The sequence below is a fragment of the Scatophagus argus genome, chromosome 1, assembly GCF_020382885.2.
Source record: "Scatophagus argus isolate fScaArg1 chromosome 1, fScaArg1.pri, whole genome shotgun sequence".
NCBI classification, from domain to species: Eukaryota; Metazoa; Chordata; class Actinopteri; family Scatophagidae; genus Scatophagus; species Scatophagus argus.
Genome location: NC_058493.1, coordinates 2,020,496 through 2,040,802, shown reverse-complemented (window position 1 = coordinate 2,040,802; position 20,307 = coordinate 2,020,496). Strand labels below are relative to the sequence as shown.

Sequence of the window (20,307 nt, the reverse complement as noted above, 5' to 3'; positions counted from 1 at the left end):
GCACAGCATTTCTCTCTTTATGGGGAACCACAGTTATCTGCGGCTGTGGGATTGTTATAGGTAATGTGATTGATATTTTCCTCATCAAAAGTCCTCATCCAATCCGCTATTAAACAGAATGACAATTTTTATGACCCGATCCATGGTTGAACCATAATTGTCTCTAGGTGCTTTACAGAAACCCAGAGCCTGAACCCCCGAGCAAGCAGACAGTGACAAGGAAAAACTCCCTTTTAACAGGAAGAAACCTTGAGCAGGACCCAGCTCACAAGGGAGAACCATCCTGCTGATAGTCGGCTGGGTGAAGGAGGGGAAAGAAGGGGTAGACAGGACAGAGAGGATGAAAGAGAGAGAGAGAGAAACATACATGCAATAAAAATCCTACATTACAAAGGACAAACATGACAGGTTGTTGGAAAGGACTATGTATTGTATTTATTTGTTTTTCAGCTGATATGTTGTTTAGGAGCACTACATAGAAGAATGACATGGGCAGATGTTGACAGTAGACACTGGGTTTGTCAGAGGGCCAGATGCAGTTCAACATGTAGATCTGGATGGAGAGAGACATGCAGAAAGATACAGAGAGAGAAAGAAAGGGAGGGAGAGACACAAAACTATGAGGAGAACTGGACACACAGTTAGTGACATAAAATAATGAATTATATGCTGACCTGAGGAGAGGAGGTGGGAAAGTAGAGATGGCGGTGGTGTTGAGGAGGTGGGGGAATAGAGATGGTGGTGGTATTGGGGAGATGGAGTAACTGCTCGGTGGATCATGTTTGTGTCTCCTGGCAGCATAGGCCTATAGCAGCTTAGCTATGATAGAGATTAAAGACTAAGAGTTAGTCAGCCCTATTCTACCTGTGGCTGTATATCAAGAAGTGACTGTAACTATGCCTACCAGCCCTACACACTTTGTTTGAGGCTAACTATACGCTTTACTAAACAGAAAGGTTTTAAGTCTGGTCTTAAAAGTGGAGGTGGTGTTTGCCTGTTGAACCCAGATTGGCAACTGGTTCCACAGCAGGGGTGCCTGATAGCTAAAGGCTCGTCCTCCTGTTCTACTTTTAGGAATTCTGGGAACTGCAAGTAAACCTGCACTCTGTGATCTGAGTGTTCTATTGGGAATATATGGGACTATTAGATCCTGCAGGTATGATGGGGCGAGTCCATTTAGGGCTTTATATGTAAGTAGGAGAATTTTGAAGTCTATTTTGTGTCCCAGTACTTTTGTCTATATAGTGTATGTAATGAGCAAAAAGACCAGCGGACAGCATATCGCATGAACTAGTTCTGCTCAAGTACAAGAAGACCTTTAATCTGCACATTGCAGTTTGAGTGCACGGCGAGTAAGCAGAGAAATAGGGGTATTGTGAATAATGAATTTTTAGAATTACATCCATCTCTAGATATATAACAGGGATTTAATAATCTGGTCAAATACAACCACGGCTGTCTTCATAGAGAAAAACTGCTAAAGGGAAGAGAACCAAGAACCATTAGCTCTTAATTGGTTTATTTAAGCAACAACAAAATAAATTATTCCGATTACAAACAGTCAATGTAAATTCTGTCAGCATTTTGACAGAAATGGAATCAGTTTATAAGAAATGTAGTTTCCTTACCCACATGCCAGATCCATGTTACAGTGTACAGTAACTGACAGAACTACAGACAGAGACTTCCATGTAAATGATTCAGTGTTGCCTCGAAGCAAACCAGCATGTCTGAATATTTTGAGCTTGTGTGACCTTGACTCTTTGTCAGACTGTTAAGCTGTCTGTCTCTGTTACATTCACCTTCAATCTAAAGAAATAAAAATAATTTATTATTCACATTGGAGGAATTTCATCATTCCACCCTGTTTTTTTTATGCACACACAAAAACACACATGGACACATTGGACCTTTAGACATGCATTAATTGTTACGGAGCGATGTCAGAGGAATGGGGCAACATCCATACACCTTCACTGTCAGTTGATCAAACATGGCTCTCTGAAAGAGACAAGAGATTCTGTCTGCTCTCTCCTCTTTGTCTGGGTCAGAACTTCCTCCTTCTCATCCTCTTTGACAGAAAACACATCAAGGAGCCTTGGGGGGTGGGGGTCGGGGGTGTTGAACCTTGATTGGGGATGGCTGAGACGTTGATTACACCAGAGCTAATTCCTTTCTCATCCAGACTGAGCTGCTGCAGGGGGTGATGGGGAGAGGAGCGAATATCCTTGTTAAGGCTGCAGAATTGAGAAGGGAGGTTAACAGATAGGTCAAGATGAGGGATGTAGCAGAGGATAACCCGCTTTGCCACAATTTGTTTGCAAATGAGTTTGCCACCTTTCTAGGGTGAAATGATGATATTGTAGTTGTGGAAATTTGAGCTTGGTTTTGCTGAAAGAATGAAAGAAGATATCAGTTTGCTTGCATGTGCCTTATAGGACTGAATTTATACAAACATTAAGCAGTGCGGTTGTGCAAAACCTGTTTTTTGAGAGGGAGAGTTCATCCTGCCTTTATTTACCACTACATCACTGCTTAAAACTATTTGTTTGAAATCCAATAACCAAGCTGTTTTTCTCTTTTTCCTTTTCGACACAATCCTTCTGTATAGCGCGACTTCAACTTTCTGGATCGCCAACCCCAATAACAACCTCATCAACTGTGCTGCTGCAGGCTCAGAGGTGAGTTTCTTGCTTTGGCTTTTCACTCTCTTACCTCACCCACCTCTCTTCTCCCCCTCATCTCTCTCAGGGTGGAGGTCTGTCTCATTAACAAGTTGCCAGGTAAAATTAATGGCTGTGTACTCCTATTAGCTTCAGAATCAAGTAGACAACAGACAGAGGCACTGATGTACTTTCACTATGATAGAGTGCCAATTATGACCATACTTCTGGGATTTCACAAGGATATGTCGGGTGGAATGGAGTCTCATTTATCCTCGCCAGTGTAATAACTGTTCTCATTTGCATACCTGCAAAGAACACAACAAGAGACAGGATGACATGCCGAGGTTGTGTGTGGGAGGGTGCATGTGTTTGTGTGTGAACAAAAAGATCTCTGCATGAATCTACACATGCGCATGTTATTTTTTGTTGTTTTTTTTTTCTGCTCTACATTTATACTAATTACAGAACCTGAATCTTGACAGTCTCTTTTTTTTTTATCTGTGTATGTGTGTGAACATTCAGGAAACAGGGTTCTGGTTTATCTTCCACCATGTCCCCACTGGCCCTTCAGAAGGGATGTACTCCCCAGGACGCACGGAACACACACCTATGGGCCAGTTCACCAACAACAGAGCCCATTCCAACTACAGGGTGAGTCCAAAGATGGACGGATGCTGGGGTAAGGAAAGAACCGCTTTAGTACGACATGGTTTATACGGGGTTGACCCTACAGACCGGGTCATACCAACAAACTTACTAATTAATATCAAAACAACTATATGACTGCTGCTATAGTGAATACTTGATTCTGACTGGCTACAGGGTGTCCATTAATTCCTGATAATGGACACCAAATAAGTAGTTGCAGTCAAATTGTCCATTCTAAATGAATGCTTGCTCTCTATTTTCTACTTTCTACTTCAGGCTGTGCCTGACAGTGGACCATCATCTCTTGGTGAAAATCTTGAGATTGACTTGGGGCAGTGACAGGGTTGCATGGCAAGACAGTCTTGTTGTCAATCATACTGTCAAATTATATTTACTCTTTTTCAATGACGTGCAGCATTATTGACTTTGAATCTTGTTAGCATAATGTCAGCTAAGTGGACAAGCAATATCTCGTGTTGCCACATCATGGGTTCAATCTATTTACTTGAGTAGTGAACAGCATTGCCATTGCATTGGAACCTTATGGGATGGTAATGATTGTTCCAGGTTTTGGACAGTTATATAACTTTTGAAAAATTTGAAATTCTCATGGGCGGGACGGTGGTGCAGTGGTTAGCACTGTCGCCTCATAGCAAGAGGGTTCCAGGTTCGAATCCCGGTCTGGGCCCTTCTATGTGGAGTTTGCATGTTCTCCCTGTGCCTGCGTGGGTTTTCTCCGGGTTCTCCGGCTTCCTCCCACAATACCAAAAACATGCACATTAGGTTAATTGGCTACTCTAAATTGCCCCTAGGTGTGAGTGTGAGAGTGTATGGTTGTCTGTCTTTGTGTGTTGGCCCTGTGATTGACTGGCGACCAGTCCAGGGTGAACCCCGCCTCTCGCCCGTAGTCAGCTGGGATAGGCTCCAGCTCCCCCGCGACCCTGACGGATAAGCGGTATAGAACATGGATGGATGGATGGATGAAATTCTCATTGGAAAAAATGGAAAATATGAATTAATGGACTCAGTTGTTTTTCTTGGTAAGTGACCATTGTATAAGTCAGATAATGCTCTTTGAGGGCATGATAAGGAATTAATAGACAATGTGAAGGCCAGAACCCACTGGTGCATAGTGTTGCCTCCTGTGCTTGGGTCCTTTTTGACAGACCAGGACATGCCACAGAGGTACGAATAAATGACAGTATATGGTAATGTATTGCAATAATGCTTATGTGGCGATGAAAACAGAACAGCTCAGGAAATTTAGCTGGCTGTGCACATCAACTAGACTAGCCTCAGCATTCTACCTGGCTACTTGTTCTGGTCACTGCCAATGACAAAGTCATTTTAAAAGGCAGAGTGCTTGTAAATGCACACAGAACCAAACATAGACCTTGGCACAGTTAGAGTACATTGGGCTTTTACACAACTCGGCACACAATCACTTGTTTTTTAGTCATAGTTTGTTGTAAAACTTTAACACTTTAACTCTGCAACTTCAAGAGGGTTTAAGGGTTCATGAAGTGACACAGACTGAAAAATTCTTTCTTTCAGTTCTTTCCATAACTGAAAGTCTGAAAGTCTGAAAATATTAATTACGCATTTATTCGTGTCGTTTTTGCAAGGGCTGCTGAAAAATGGACGGTAATACAGCATTAAAAACTGAAGGGAGAGAAAACCAGAGTGTAACATGTGACCTCCCATGAAACGATGAGAGTAAAAGCAGTAGGTACATAGTGCGAATAACAAAATCGAGGCCAGACAACAGAAACAGGAAAGTGAGCCAAAGGAGAAAGATGAGATGGAGAGGACAGGAGAGAGTTTGGAGGTGCCTGCGGCATCAAGCACAGCTCGAGCAGAAAGAGATTTATGAGGCGCTGGTGGAGCGGAAGTGTTATTGTTATCTCCCTCCTTTCCCTGCCCCCAAAAGTGATCTCTTTTCTTTCCCATCTCACTCTATCCTTCCCTTCTTCACTTTTAATTTGGATCATCCTAATGGGAGCATAACTCATGTCAGGGTGCCACCCCAGGATGTTTGTGAGAGAGAGATTGTGTCAGGGCTGCAGGTTGAGCGTTCAGAGTAGCAACACAGTAGAGGTGTCTTAGTTTTGAACAGGCAGAGCATGGGTTTTATCATTAAAACTATTTTTTTATTTTATGGTACTCTAAAAGTATTATGCTGTAAGAGCTCCAAAACAGCTGTGGATAACTTGTTTGTGAGCACTTGTTTTCAGCCTAGTTATGGAATATTTTAGGTTTATCCTTGATTTTAAGTCAGTGATGAAGCCCGGTTACCACTAACGACCTACGCCTTTGCCATGCTGTGTTTCATTATTGTCGCCACGGCTGTCAAGCTCTCCAGTCAAGAACATACAAAATTTACAGTAATAGTAGTGACTACTCATGGCACCTTTTGAACGTTCAGCCAAACCAGCCGGACAGCTCTGAAAGGGTAGGAAAGAAACCCAGAATGGGAGCCATGCTAGCCTACATTGGACTTAAGGCTGCCCCTGGCTAATACTCTATAGACAAAAGTATTGGGATGGGGCTGTTTATCATGGATTGGGCTTGGTCCCTTACTTCCAGGGAAGGGAAATCTTAATGCTTCAGCATACCAAGACATTATGGACAATGCTATGCTTCCAACTTTGTGGCAACAGTTTGGAGAAGACCCGAATCTATTCTATTGTATCCTTGGCTTTGGAAAGGCAATGAAAAGTCACCACACTCGAAAGACTATAAATGCAGAGTATTACTATTAATAGACCAGATTTTCAATGTTAGCTAACATCCTAGCTATAAGAGCTTGATAAATCTATGATTTAGCAGGGTTGTGTTGCATTCTGCCCTTTGATTGTCAAAAAAATCTTAATGCTGCTTTAAACCGTCACATATGGTTATTTAAATTTACATCTCCCTTTGCTGCGATTGCAGCAGCTGCTTGCTTCCCTTTCAGTAACAGAAGTGAGAAGTGAGCAGGGCAAGGTTAAAAGACAGCTTTATTAAATCTACACCAAACACTGTCAGAGCCGCAGAATGTAGCAGGCTATTCACTAAGACCGATGATATAAATGAGAGCAGCTACAACTGATTTAATCTGAATGCACTGCTCTCAATTGGGACCTGATCCAACATGTGTCTGGGCATGACAGTGAAAAGAAAAAGTCCTCTACTACTAAGCCTGAATTATTGGTTGAAGAAGCCAATACACATGTTTCGCACTCATGCATCCTTCCTGCACGAAGGGAGAGAATAACACTAAAATAAACAATAAACAGTAAAAAACTGTTTCGGCTTAACTAAAAGGTCAGCTATTAAATAAAGATTTTCTTCATATTCATTTCACATTAAAAATAGAGACAAAATTGTATTCCAGCAGAGCATAAAATATGAACAAACACAGTCAGACTTGTGTAAATCAAGTGCCTTTCATAAGGACAACTTATTTCTAACAGATTTGTTTGATTTGTTTGATTTGTGTTTGGTGTTTTATACAGCCTGACATGTAGTTTATCTTCCATCTGTTCCAGGCCGGAATGATTCTTGATAATGGTGTAAAGACCACCATGGCAAACGACAAGGACAAAAGACCCTTCCTGTCTCTGGTTGGCGCCAGGTCAGAGACTGCATGACAAGCTCAAGTCACATCACACCCATTACAATTTAGGGTGATGGATTTCTCAGTCTGTACTGGTCATGTTTCCTGTTTTGTAACTGACAGATTGGTATAGAACCACAGTAACTCCTACTGTGTCAGAAATGAGATTACTCAATCTGAAATCCACTCAAGTAGAAATGAAAAAGTAAAATCCCAGTCCCATGTGGTTAGAGGGAACTTGTCATCCTGACCTCATCATTTCAATATGAATACACCCAGCACATCACTCCCTCTTCAATTCATTGATGCTCTTCAAAGAATAAACATCTTGTCTCTCTCAGAAAGCTTTCTCACAGATTGCATTGCCTGAAAAGAGGTCAAAAGCAACTTGTAATGGACAGTGGTCATGACTTGACAAAAGCAGCAGAGTTTTTAACTACTCAAAATATATGTCAGCAGCAATTCAATAGTAATTCAGTATATTTGAATTCTGTAACTGCCTCTCTGTCAGTTAGGATAGAATGGGATTCTTCTTTTTCTTCTTCTTATTATTATTTTTAGAACTGTACTTCAGATGAAGCTTTACAGTATTAAATGTACTTATTAAGAGCAATAAGACTTCTCTCTATATAAAAATGTTAAAAGTTACAGCGTTAAAGTGACAGACTTGTTTTTAACTTTTTACTTTGCTGCCCTGAATATATATAGAAATTAAGTATATAATTGCTGATACTCTGTTTTGTTTACTGTGTGTATGTCTGTGATGCTGATGTATTGTTTAGATACGGTCCCCACCAGGATGCTGACCCCTTCAAACCTAGAGTTCCTGCTCTAATCCACCACTTTGTAGCCTATAAGAACCAAGACCATGGAGCCTGGCTGAGAGGAGGGGATGTCTGGCTGGATGATTGCCAGTAAGTACTACCTCGGTGCTAAGGAATACTTTCAATTTCAGTAAATGAATGACTGATGTTTGCCTGAGTGGAGTTCCCAACTTTCAGTTAAAAATCTTCGTTATGAGTTTCAGATAGACAAGCACAGGTCGTTGCACATTTAATGACAGAGATGAAAATGAAAAATTCATCCCGATCTAATGATAACTTTTTATCTCCTTCAGACTGTGTGTGTGTGTGTGTGTGTGCGTGCGTGCGTGCGTGCATGCATGCATGTGTGTGTGCATATGCGTGTGCATGTGTGTTACCTGGAGACCTCAGACTGCTGTGGTGCTCACAGTACTAATATTCTCTCTTTCTTGTTTAGATTTGCTGATAATGGCATAGGCCTCACTCTGGCAAGGTAAGACCCCCCCCCCCCAAAACATTAAATCACTGCTCATATTGCATATTTTTGGTGATGCTGCAGGACCCCTCCCCCTCTCTTTCTATCCCTATGTCTGTCTGTGTGAGTGAAGTGTGAGTTGAAAAAGACCTTATAATGAGTCTGCTTAGGATGCACTGTGTGTTTTGATGCAATGTGAAAAGTAATTTATGGGTGCAGTGGTCACAGAGGTAGGAATTGGTGGGGAATTTTCATCTGAATTTACAAAACAGGGTACCTAAGAGTGCAAAATGTGTTTTCACATGAAGTTTGTGTGCGTGTTTTCTCTTTGTGTCAGACCCCTGTTCAATTAATAAACGGCAGTTTTACTGTATGAATAGAGCTGTTACGATATTAAAAACACTTTGACTTTGTGTTACAATGTATAAACAGAGATTTCTCAAAATAATGATGCAAGGCAGGCTATTTAAGGTTGGGGTTCGTGTGCCAATACAGCTAAGATCAACAAATTCTCTCTGTGAACATTAATTTTAAATTTCAGTATAGCCGAGTACACAACAGAGCCATGTTTGACATTGTTTGTACCTCACAGCAGTTGAGAAACAGCTTCTGCTGATGCCAACACCACTTGAACAAACAACACCCAGAACTCCTGTATACTGTCATGCTGGAGAATGTTACTGGCAGTTTCTTTAATGGCAATTACTTTGGTCAGGATTATGGTTAAAAAAAAAATGCCATTTATTATTTCGGTGGTGTATTGGTGCCTGTCATAGCATATCAATTTTTATTGTTTATTTTTTATGTAAAATATATTGGGGGTGGGGTAGGGGGCATTTTTAAGCGTGTTTGAGATTGTTGTTGAGATGTTGAGATTTAGTTTGAATGTTGTTCAGATGTTTCTACAAACTTAAAACACTTTTGTGGGCACATTATTTTTAGAATGGCATTTTAAAATTTAGACATCTTAATGTAGGCAAAGTCTTAATGAAAATACCTCCCACAAATACTGGAGGTCCAAGATGTACATAGAATAGACCCGCTAGCGCAGTAGTGTTGAAAAGGGTTCTACAGTTATCATGTGGTGCTATACTTCCATATAGGTGAGGGACTGAGACTGAGAAATCCTTTTAGTCTGATATCAAGCTCCAAATACACTGGATGTACAGCTCCCATAATGTAATGTAGTTCTTGTATTTCTTATATTTATATAGTGATGTTTTATATTTATAGTAGTTAGTATTGGTTATTGGGCTTATACCGGGACCAGGGAAACTAATTTTGTTCCACCTCATGTGTGAAATGACAATAAAGCTCTTTGAATCCTTGAATCCTTGTAAATGGATAGCATCTCTTTGTAAAAGCCTGCTAGTCGTATGCTACTGAATACAGGTGTGGTATGGGGCTGTTTCTCAGAGGTTGGGCTCAGCCCCTCACTTCCAGTGAAAGGAAATCTTAAAGTTGACCAAGACATTGTGGACAATGCTATTCTTCCAACTTTGTGGCAACAGTTTGGGGAAGACCATTGTTATTCTAGCATAGCTGTGCCCCAGTGCACAAAGCAAGGTCCAAGAAGACATGGCTGGGTGAGTTTGGTGTGGAAGAACTTCACTGACCTGCACAGAGTCCTGACCTCAACTCCATCAAACACATTTGGGATTAACTGGAACAGAGATTGTGAGCCAGGCCTTTTGGTCCACCATCAGTGCCAGCATAAAACCAAAAGTCAACATTGTGTTATTATTTTTAGATGTAGTTGACTCATAAAATGATCTTAATGTCTAAAATTGCTGAAAGCCACCTTTAAATATCAGGGTCACTTGCTTTTCGCCTTGCCTGGAAAAGACTGAGAACGTCTAACAATGTTAGTTTCACTTGATACTTCCACTTGAATAATGAGATGCAAAAGACTTTGTGAAAAGTTGAATAGCTCAGCAAAGACGCTGTGTTTACTTATGTGTTGCTGGGCATGATATGAATAGCAGCAATAGTAATATATTGTAGTAAGCCAATACAAGTATAGCAGCCAGATATTCCAGAGAATTAAGTATGCAGGGACAATGGAGTCTACACTTGAATTTTTGGTTCAGCCAAACATTCAGGGGGTTCAAACCATATTAATTTAACTCAGTACAGATCAACATAGTTACATAGGGAGATCCCTTGCCAATTTAATAGTCAAATAGCTTGACCAAATGATAAATGGGCTTACTGTACCTTATAAGCTCCACCCCACATGTTTGATTCACCGGACTGCTGCAGAACAATGGTGTACATTCATTATTCAAAATGGTTCCAGCTTTCAGGTTTCTGATTTTCCAGTTCAGCGACTACAACGATAACTGCGTGATTTATCATTAATAGTCTACTTGCACTTTTGATCACAAATGTATTTTCCATCACTCTACTTTTAATACAAATGTTCATATTGTAGAACACTTTGCCCCTACAACAATAACTCGTGACAATTCACTATCAGTTTTTTTCTGTCACTTGATCTGACATATTTGTTTACCTTTTTAACCCCTTTACATTCATTAAAGATAGATAGATTACATTACTCGTGAGAATCAGCTGAACTGAAATATGATGCAGACATTGCACATATAACGAGTGACATTTGCATAATAAATCTACATTAAACTCACACATTTACATGAAGTCATAAAAAAAGAAAGAATGTCTAAGAATGTCTATCTCTAAGAGAACCCTGGTTAAGCACACTCATGTGCAAAAACATCCCAAAGAAAACTTTACTCTGAATGTCCTTCCAATCTCTAATTAAAATTCCTGGCGACTACCATCTCCTCCCACCTGTCTCCAGTGACCAGAGTTTCCACTTTTCCAAAGCTACAACCTGGAATTGGAATTACTATTTCCCTTCCTTTCCTGTACTCATCTTTTCCCTCTCAAGTATCACACAGTTTGTGTCACTTCTACTGCTATCTATATTCTACATCCACCTGTCTACACTAACAAAGGACCTAAGATCTACATGCACTTCTGTTGCAGCATTAGTTCGTACATGGTTACTATGAACAGCTCTCTGTCTGGAGTTAGAAATTAGCCACTCCCTTAATCTTAATTAGATGTACACATCACACATGCACTTTGTACATGGTGAATTATTTGAACTTTACTATACAAATTAAGGAAATGATCTGGACCCAGTTCATCTTAGAGTGCGGCTAAAATGATTGTAAAATCCACCTTTCAAACCTTGTTAAGCTCAAGTACCTCCTACCCACTCTTAAAAGGCTAAGAGTGACATGTAACAGTTATATTGCATTTGTATTCATTCCATCAATTTTTTACCACGACCATTGCTGCTCTTGCTCTGGAAAATCAGAACATAAAACTAAATTAAAGTGCACACCACTATAGAATAAAGACGAGCAACATGAGAGCTCCCCAAAGTGAATCTAAAACATCTTTATTGCCCCCTGGTGGCTGCTCCAGTATAGGGCCCCTCCCAATCCAGGTTAGAAGACAGGACACGGACCAGACTAAAACATCAAAGTACACGTCAAATCAATTTTTCAAAGATGGCCTCTGTCATTTTAAATAATTCTTATGAGGCTCATGCATGTTCAAGTGTTCATTTTTCTAACACGTTTAGTTTTAATTGGTTATTTGACATTATAAGAAGGGGATAAAAGATCATGACTGACAGTAAAGAACAAATGTTGGCTGTAAATGATGTCACTAATGGAAGATAACAGAGCTTGTTATCTGAGATATTTTTGTTTCACTTTTTGCACATTGGGATGAAATGGAAACATATCGTCCATCTATATGTATTAATGACACAAACTCTGTGTTCCTACTAGTTACCTACCTGCTAATATGGCCTCACATGTTAGGGCTGTACTCACTGAACAAGAAATTGCACTCCCAGTTTTTTAATTCTTTGAACAATGTGTTGGACCTGATGTTTGAATAACAAAGAAAATTCAAACTGTGGAATGAATAAGCGCACTGATTCTACTGCTATGTCTATTCTCTCAACACGAGCAGCGGAGGAACGTTTCCAGATGATGACGGCTCTCATCAGCAGGTGAAAAACTCGCTGTTTGTGGGTGAAAGTGACAATCGTGGGATGCCCTTGCCTGACAACCGTATCTGGGGCCTCGGGGGCTCTGACCTCAATGGCAGAACCCTGCCACGTGGCATGTAAGTGACAGTTGTAGCCTATTTTAGCTTGTTGTTTTGGTTTTACAGCCAACAAACTTTTCACTTCACTTTCATTAGCCGCATTTATAGTTGCGTTAGAGGCTTAAAACCATCCTCAGATTGATGTAATGTTGGTGTTGGAGATTTATAAGATGATCATTTGTCAGCATTAGATGTTTTATTTTCAGCCTGTTGCTCAAACAGCCAAAACAGGTCATTATTGCAGCTTGAAAAGGTGAGAAGTGAAAGATCCCTAGGTGACATATAACCACTGCGTTAAAAGCATTTGAATATGTGAAGTACATCCTATCCGTAAACTGACATGTAACTGTTTACATGTAATATGATAGTTTCCAGAGGCCTGCACTCTAAAGCAAGTTCACCATATCCAGGATATCATTCTTTTATCTGACCTCACTAAACCGTTACTCACTGGTCCATCATTAAGGCACAAATCTGACTGGAATTACATTTGTGTATTTCATTAAAATAAAGTGTTGCTAAGACATATTCCTATGGCATGTATGTATGCCTTCAGGTCAAACCTAGGCAGTGTCAGTTTGGATGTGGGAGCAAATAAAAAGTAATTATTAAAACATAATTCATAGCGGTGCTTTTATATATACAGTACAACAGGAACAAGGTTTTAGTGCTTCAATCAGTCTCTGTTGTAGGACAATAGCAGTAAACAAAAGCACAGTGCTGTGCTTTGACATTGCTTGCAGCCAATAGGAAAGAAATGAAATGAAGAAATACACCTTTCATGAAAGCCTCGTGTCATTTTCTAGAGAACTGATTGGTCAATAAGCAGTGCTTATTGTGTCATTGTAGCCTGTTGAGTTGGAAACCACTGTCACTGTCACCTCACAAAGCACAATTCTTGCTTCGTAATACAGCCCTCTGGTTTGAAGTATTCTACGTAATGTGTTCACCCGCTTAAACACAACCTGGTTTCAGAGACCTGGAAATGCTCTTTTTACAGTTTATATGAATAAATTCTAGCTGGAATAGTGTGACAGAAATTTGGCGAAATTTTTACTGTGGCAATTAAACACCTCATCCATATTTCTGATCGCTATTTGTCATGTGCGCAGGTGCATCCTCAACTTGAGCCAACTAATATGATGATAAATGATAGAATGATCAATAACACGGAATGAAAGTGAAATAAAAATCAAAATTGGACACTGGTAAAGCAGAGGATGTGATTTAATTAAGAAGCCAAATCTGGTGACAGCAAAAAAATGTGAATCAGAGCAGAGTCCAGGCAGTCAGTTACCAAAGAGGGCTCACCACCAAACTATTGTGGTATCTCAGTCAGTGAGGGATTTTCTGAATGTGGAGGAGTCACAGATACACTTCAGATAATCAGAGTTCTGGATAGTGGCAGTACACGTGGAACTCTCATAATAATTCTAGATGTTACATGTAAACTTTGCATCCCAAATATGACTGAAACTATAAGACATAAAAACCAATGATACCAGTGCACATTCATTTCAAGCCAGTGAAATGCTGTTATAACATTGTTACTGTATTTGTAACCTCTAAACTTTCAACTGCTTTTCAGCTGTATTTAGGTTGTCAATATGTCTTTTGACCTGCAAATCAAATATTGAAAGTGGCTGTAAAAAAAAATGGTATTTTGTCACACTCAAGAATTACAGCTGTAGTCACTTTGAATTAATACCAGTTAGAATGGATAGCCAATCAAGTTCTGCTAAGGTATGACTAAATACACTGCTTCTGTGTGATGCTATATTCTGTATGTAGCCTATGTGTTTGGAACATTTATGTGTGGTCAGTAGAGAGGTGCTGCAGGAATGGTTTCGTAAGCTGAGGTCTGCTATGAAAACATGGTGCCACCTTAACCCAATATGTATTCAAAATGACCACAGCTGCTGCTCTTCATAAAGAAGCAACCTGATAACATGTGACAGCCACTCTTAAAGCCAATAGTCCAACAGCAGAGTTTGGGTGGAGTAGCACTTTAATAGGGGCTGGTATGTGTGAGAACCAGACTTGGTATGCTAGAATTCAGTTCCTTCCCATGGCCCACTTGGCAGAGTACATAAGGAAAGGGATAGGGTTATTTGCTGAAACAAATTTCAACATATAACCCTGAGGGATTTCACCATCCCACCCTCACCGTGTAGAACATCAGCTGAATGATGACCTGGGAGTGTTTTGAAGCAGGTCTGATAGGCCATCAGTCACAAATCTCACTGATTTCAACTCAGACATCACCCCACCAATACCTTTGTTGTCATGGTTTAGCTTGATATCTACTGTATTGCTATTTGTATTTCTATTGGAAGTGTGAGTAATACTGAGAGCAACTTAAACTGGAATTAAACTCCTTGTATCTGTACTTGGTCAGAATCTGTGTCTGAAGGACTGTCTCAACAGCAATGTCATCAGTGATTCATTCACTATGTGAGAAAAAGTCAAGACAAGGCAGTTCTGTCTGGATTCTTCATCTTCAGTCTGACATTCTTTGACGGAACTATATGAACTCTGGGACACCGTTGCATAAGTGTTTTCATGCAGTGTTGTACTGAACATTTGATGAAGCCTCTAGATAGAAAAGATTTTCATTACCATCCATGGTAGGGAGTCAGAAAACACCAGAGCGTGAATTTGGGTAGTTAGTCTTTCTCTTTATTAAGCCTTTGCTCCAGAGATAGACGTGGCTGTTGTTACATTAGTCCCAAATCCCATGAATGCGATATCTCAGGATTTCTTTCAAATTTACCTCAAGTATCTAGCTGAAGTCAAAGAAAAGATGAACTGATGAGATTTTGGTGATTAAAATTTAAAGATCACTGGGAGTTTTTGCCATAACTCAAGAATTCATATGCTAACTATGACCCTCGTGGAACATGTATTGCAAACAGCGATCATGATGTCTATCTAGTCTGTCTACACTTCGTGGGTCTACCCAGGTGGAGCACTTTGACATCATGAATACAACAAGAGTCATTGAAAGCAGTTTAGTTTAGCATTGTCAGCTCTATTTGCTGGTTCTAATTTCATTATCATTATCAGTTGATAACTGATAATATAATTTTCCCCTTATTGGTCTGATAATTTATTGGTTCAATATATATATGTTGTGCATCCCTAATAATTTGTTGGTTTGTCACTGCATGTGACTCCCTTCATACACAGTCATTTAACCTGTTGTCCATCCATCCATCCATTTTCTATACCGCTTATCCGTCAGGGTTGCGGGGGAGCTGGAGCCTATCCCAGCTGACTACGGGCGAGAGGCGGGGTTCACCCTGGGCTGGTCGCCAGTCAATCACAGGGCCAACACACAAAGACAGACAACCACACACTCTCACACTCACACCTAGGGGCAATGTAGAGTAGCCATTTAACCTAATGTGCATGTTTTTGGTATTGTGGGAGGAAGCCGGAGTACCCGGAGAAAACCCACGCAGGCACAGGGAGAACATGCAAACTCCACATAGAAGGGCCCAGACCGGGACTTAAACTACGAACCCTCTTGCTGTGTTATTTTCTTTGCTGTGCGGTTCACCTGTCTTTGTAGGCAGCTCGTTCAGTAACCTGAAGTAATTTTTTTTTTGTTGCACCATGCAACATATGCAACCACATATTTCACTCAATACACATCAGGCACTACTGCTCTGACTGATTTCCACACCCTGTGCTGGGAACACTTACTGCTACTGTAACTTGGTCAGATTTGGTTTAATTATGTTCAATAAAACATTATTTAAATGTTTACCCTTGTGTGTCTAGCTCCTTGTAATGACTTCCTGAGCTGGGTCATGACAGTGGAGCTTCAACCAAGGTTTGAAAAAGATTGATAATTTGGTCAAAATAAGTAACCCTGGTCCTCGTGCTGCTGCCCTGTCATGGACAGTCTGAACCACAAATTTTTTTTTCAGTCACACTACCGTGCCTACAGCGCCAGACTGTTAATTCTATGAATTAAAATGTTTTAGTGATGAAAGTCTGTACGGTCTGAATGGTCTGTACTCTACAACTTTAGTCCCATTTTATCATTTTATCACTGTCCAAGTTCATTAAACCAGATTTGCTTCTCCTTTAGTATTCTATTCCCCAGTATAAATACTTATAATGGTTTTTAGCATCAACAGATATATTTGTCACACCATTACAGATAGATGTGATATTGAGTGTGATGAAGACAATTGTTGTTAAAAACTAGTGTGTGTGCAAATGAATAAGGTAAGCAAGTCTTTCCAAGGTGAAAGTTTTGTTGAAAATGTAATTTTTAGACTAAATATGGTGAATAGAGTGGAGTGTTGCTGTGGAAAATAGTTTTATGCCTTTTAAACACTGCCTTCAGCCAGTGATGAAAATACATCAAAAGCCAATAAAGCACAGACTCTAATCCTGGATCAGGGCTAATCTTACCCAGGTGTGGATAACCACATTAACGTCAGCCAACTACAAGCTACATTAAAAGTAATAGTATGAGATGCACCCATGCATTCCAGTGTTGAAGCATGGGTTAGCAGATTGACTTTTGTTTGTCCAGCCACTACTTCCACTTCCTTTACAGTGTACTATATCAACATCACACCCCATTCTGATTGTGTGTGTTTGTGCGTGATTTGCATTTCCCTACAGTGATTTTCCTATAAGGGGTATGCAGATCTATGATGGGCCCATCAACATGCAGAACTGCACATTTCGGAAGTACACAGCCCTAGATGGACGGCACACCAGTGCCTTTGGCTTCAGGCTCAACAACTCGTGGCAGAGCTGCCCCAACAATAACGTCACTGGCATCACTTTTGACCACGTACCCGTGAGTTAGCTCCTGTGTGAATTACCCAAAGCAATAAACATCAGTGTCAGTACTCAGAAAAATATTGTGATGATAACCTTATTTTCATGTAAACTGATGCAATTTAGCTGTCCTCACCACTAGGTGACTGCACCACCAGTGCTGTGTGGAAAATGTGAAAACTGGTCAACTTTGGACAGAAGAAGGCCTTAGCTGTGTTTTAAATGTTATCAGGGGCTTTTCCACCTCAATGAAAGTAAAATCTGGAGAAGTAAAGAAAATTTGCAAGCTTTTGGATGTCATAATGCGTTATGTTTATGAGCACAACATGCTCATTTCGTGCAGCTTAAGGTTTGTGCCTGTATCACTGTATTGCAGATCACGTCTCGGGTGTTTTTTGGGGAGCCGGGTCCCTGGTTTAATAACATGCAGATGGACGGGGACAAAACAACCATCTTCCATGATATTGATGGTTCAGTCAGTGAGTATCCTGGAGCCTTTCTGGTCAAAGAGGACAACTGGCTGCTCCGTCACCATGACTGCATCGACGTGCCTGACTGGAGGGCTGCCATCTGTAGTGGCCGCTATGCACAGGTGGGTCAGTGGGCAGTAGATTCCGTCACTCGTTCATCCTCACAAATCAGCCCTCAAAAAACACAAAATTACTCTCTCTTACAGCCTGGCTTTGGTTGATTGCATGTATTTTCACATACTAGTCAAAGTTCTTCATAAATAAGAATGTGTTCTGTGTGAAATGAGAAATCATGCATATTTTGGCATATCTTGGTCATCTCAGTTGTTCATAAGTGGGGCGTACGGTAATAGTCTGTGCCATTCCACCTTTGTATCATTCTTCTTCAGAGCATATGGGGTAGGAAAGAATACCTCATTTACCCTGACATTGTACCTGTAAGCGTACCTTTACCTTACCGGCCTCTGGCTGTCATTCATCCTGTCAACATTCCCTCAGTTTGTCTTATGTTCAGTTGCTTATCAAATACCCAGTTGCTTGACCCCTCTTTCCCTACCTTCATGTCTCTGTATCTCAGGTTCATTCATGCACCGATAATATCTGATATCCTAACTGGAGGTTTTGTAGCACATGAAATAATAGTGATGATTTTGTTTCAGGAAAAAAAAATACCATGTTTTTAATATTTAGTGTATTTTTGGAAAAATGTGTTTATTTTCTTATCCGGAGTATTTATCAGTTTTATCTCTGTGTCCGGTACACAACACAAGATATTTTTTGATTAGTTTAACACAAAGACAGGAGTAAGGCGGAAACTACTAGCATAGCTGCTTTAAAGGTGCCTTCAAACAACTTGAAAGCTGTCTGACTAACAAGATAAAGTGAGCACATTTGGCTTTGATGAACAGGTCTAACTGTATCCAAAAGAGACACTAACTGCACCTCCAGCAGTGACTACAGTTACATGTTGCTCATACACTAACACTTACTAACAAATACATACACACACATATATATATGTGTGTGAATATATAGCTTAGATATAACTGTATATATTACTTTCAATGTTTTTACTACATTTTCTTAATAATACTTTTAGTTATGTATTTTTCATACAGGACTTTTACTTGTAATGGAGTATTTTTATATTCCTGTCTTGGTGTATTTACTTTATTAAAGGATCCAAATACACATTCACATAGCAGTAGTATAAGCAAAGAGTCCCTGTAATGTCAGCTTTAATGTCAGTGATGTCTATCTGAGGTTTATACTGTACATATGCATATATACAGATGTAGGAATTTTCTACGGCAATGTTAAACATTAGGTGCTTGTATCATGACAAAATTATTAGGATCAGCCTTCTGACGCTATGGTGGTTTTTTTCTTCAGATCTATGTCCAGACACGTAACCCCGCCAACCTGAACATGCACATAGTGAGGGATGAGTACCCTGATCGGCCCTTGACACTAGAGGGTGCTCTGGGTAAGAGGAAACACTACCAGCAGTTTCAGCCAGTGATCACACTAACCAAAGGCTACACCATCCACTGGGACCAGGCGGCGCCTGCAGAGGTCACCATCTGGCTCATCAACTTCAGCAAGTCAGTGGACACATGAGCTGCACTTATGACAGCACACACTCACAGCAAACACCACCATAACACACAGCATGTTTACAGCAGGTCTGATTTGGATTATTTGACCAGGTGAGAATCATTTGCTTTATTTATTTCGGTCAGTGCTCGTTAGATATCATTAGTGTGATGTAAAAGTACAAGATTTAGCCAAATGTATCATTTGCAGGCTCAGGATTGATTGTAGATCAAACACATTCAAGCCTGCATAATAATCATGGTCTCACAACAGCAGCTAAATGGGATTGAAACAGTAATAGGAGCAAATAACACATGACGTAAGACTTTAAATGTGCTTGATGTTCATGGATAGCGCAACATGGAAATCAGTTGAAAGTGTGTTGCAGACATATGATGGTTGTACGGATGGGAGAAATGAGCTTTTTCCTTATGATACAGTCACCTCTATCAGCAGCTCTAGTGTGCCTGCATGTATTCATTTAAATCTCAGTAAAAGCAAATGACCACTGAGAAAAGTCTTTGCCCTTTTCCACTGGACTGTGCTGTGCTGTGTTGAGATTATAATTACTCGCCCCGAGTGTTGTTTCCCCCAAAGGCTAATGGAAACTCATGTCTGGTTATCTAGAAAGTGCAGAATGTAAAAATGTCATATCATCAGTCAAGATATACTCTGAGTTAGAACCTAGCAATAAAAAAAATAATAATAGCAAATAAAAAATTATATTGTGATTGTTTTGAGAGATAATGAGATTAGGATGTGAGTTAGTGGTAGTGGTAATTTTACATTTCATTTTCACAGACAAAAATAAATAAAAATGATGATGTGATTTTTGCTGGGTTTTGTGCCAAACAAGCATGTTCCCTTAAGTCTGCAGAATATGATCTGTTGGCTGGGATATCTCTATAGCACCACAGTGCTTCATTAATAATACTATATGTGACACATTTTTACCTTCATCAAAAAAATTTCCCCTCCTGGATTTTGCACTTGATAATATCTCGATTTTTTCAATATTTCAGCCCCACTCTGATTATGGCAATGGGTGAATTACAGCTGAGGGCACCGTGATTAACTACAGTACCCCCTA

At 40.1% G+C, this 20,307-nt stretch overlaps 1 protein-coding gene across 4 annotated transcripts in view; it reads left to right on the top strand.

Annotated features, from left to right (window-relative positions):
• The window catches only part of LOC124058912 (cell migration inducing hyaluronidase 1), a 157,745-nt gene that overhangs the window by 125,333 nt on the left and 12,105 nt on the right, over positions 1 to 20,307 (top strand). For all 4 annotated transcript variants that reach the window (XM_046388653.1, XM_046388576.1, XM_046388742.1 and 1 more), the window contains 9 exons: positions 2,612 to 2,681; positions 3,189 to 3,317; positions 6,845 to 6,930; positions 7,695 to 7,826; positions 8,173 to 8,208; positions 12,208 to 12,363; positions 16,990 to 17,170; positions 17,528 to 17,743; positions 19,014 to 19,225. In XM_046388653.1, the coding sequence (XP_046244609.1) occupies positions 2,612 to 2,681; positions 3,189 to 3,317; positions 6,845 to 6,930; positions 7,695 to 7,826; positions 8,173 to 8,208; positions 12,208 to 12,363; positions 16,990 to 17,170; positions 17,528 to 17,743; positions 19,014 to 19,225 (1,218 nt within the window). The remainder of the gene's footprint in view (positions 1 to 2,611; positions 2,682 to 3,188; positions 3,318 to 6,844; positions 6,931 to 7,694; positions 7,827 to 8,172; positions 8,209 to 12,207; positions 12,364 to 16,989; positions 17,171 to 17,527; positions 17,744 to 19,013; positions 19,226 to 20,307) is intronic.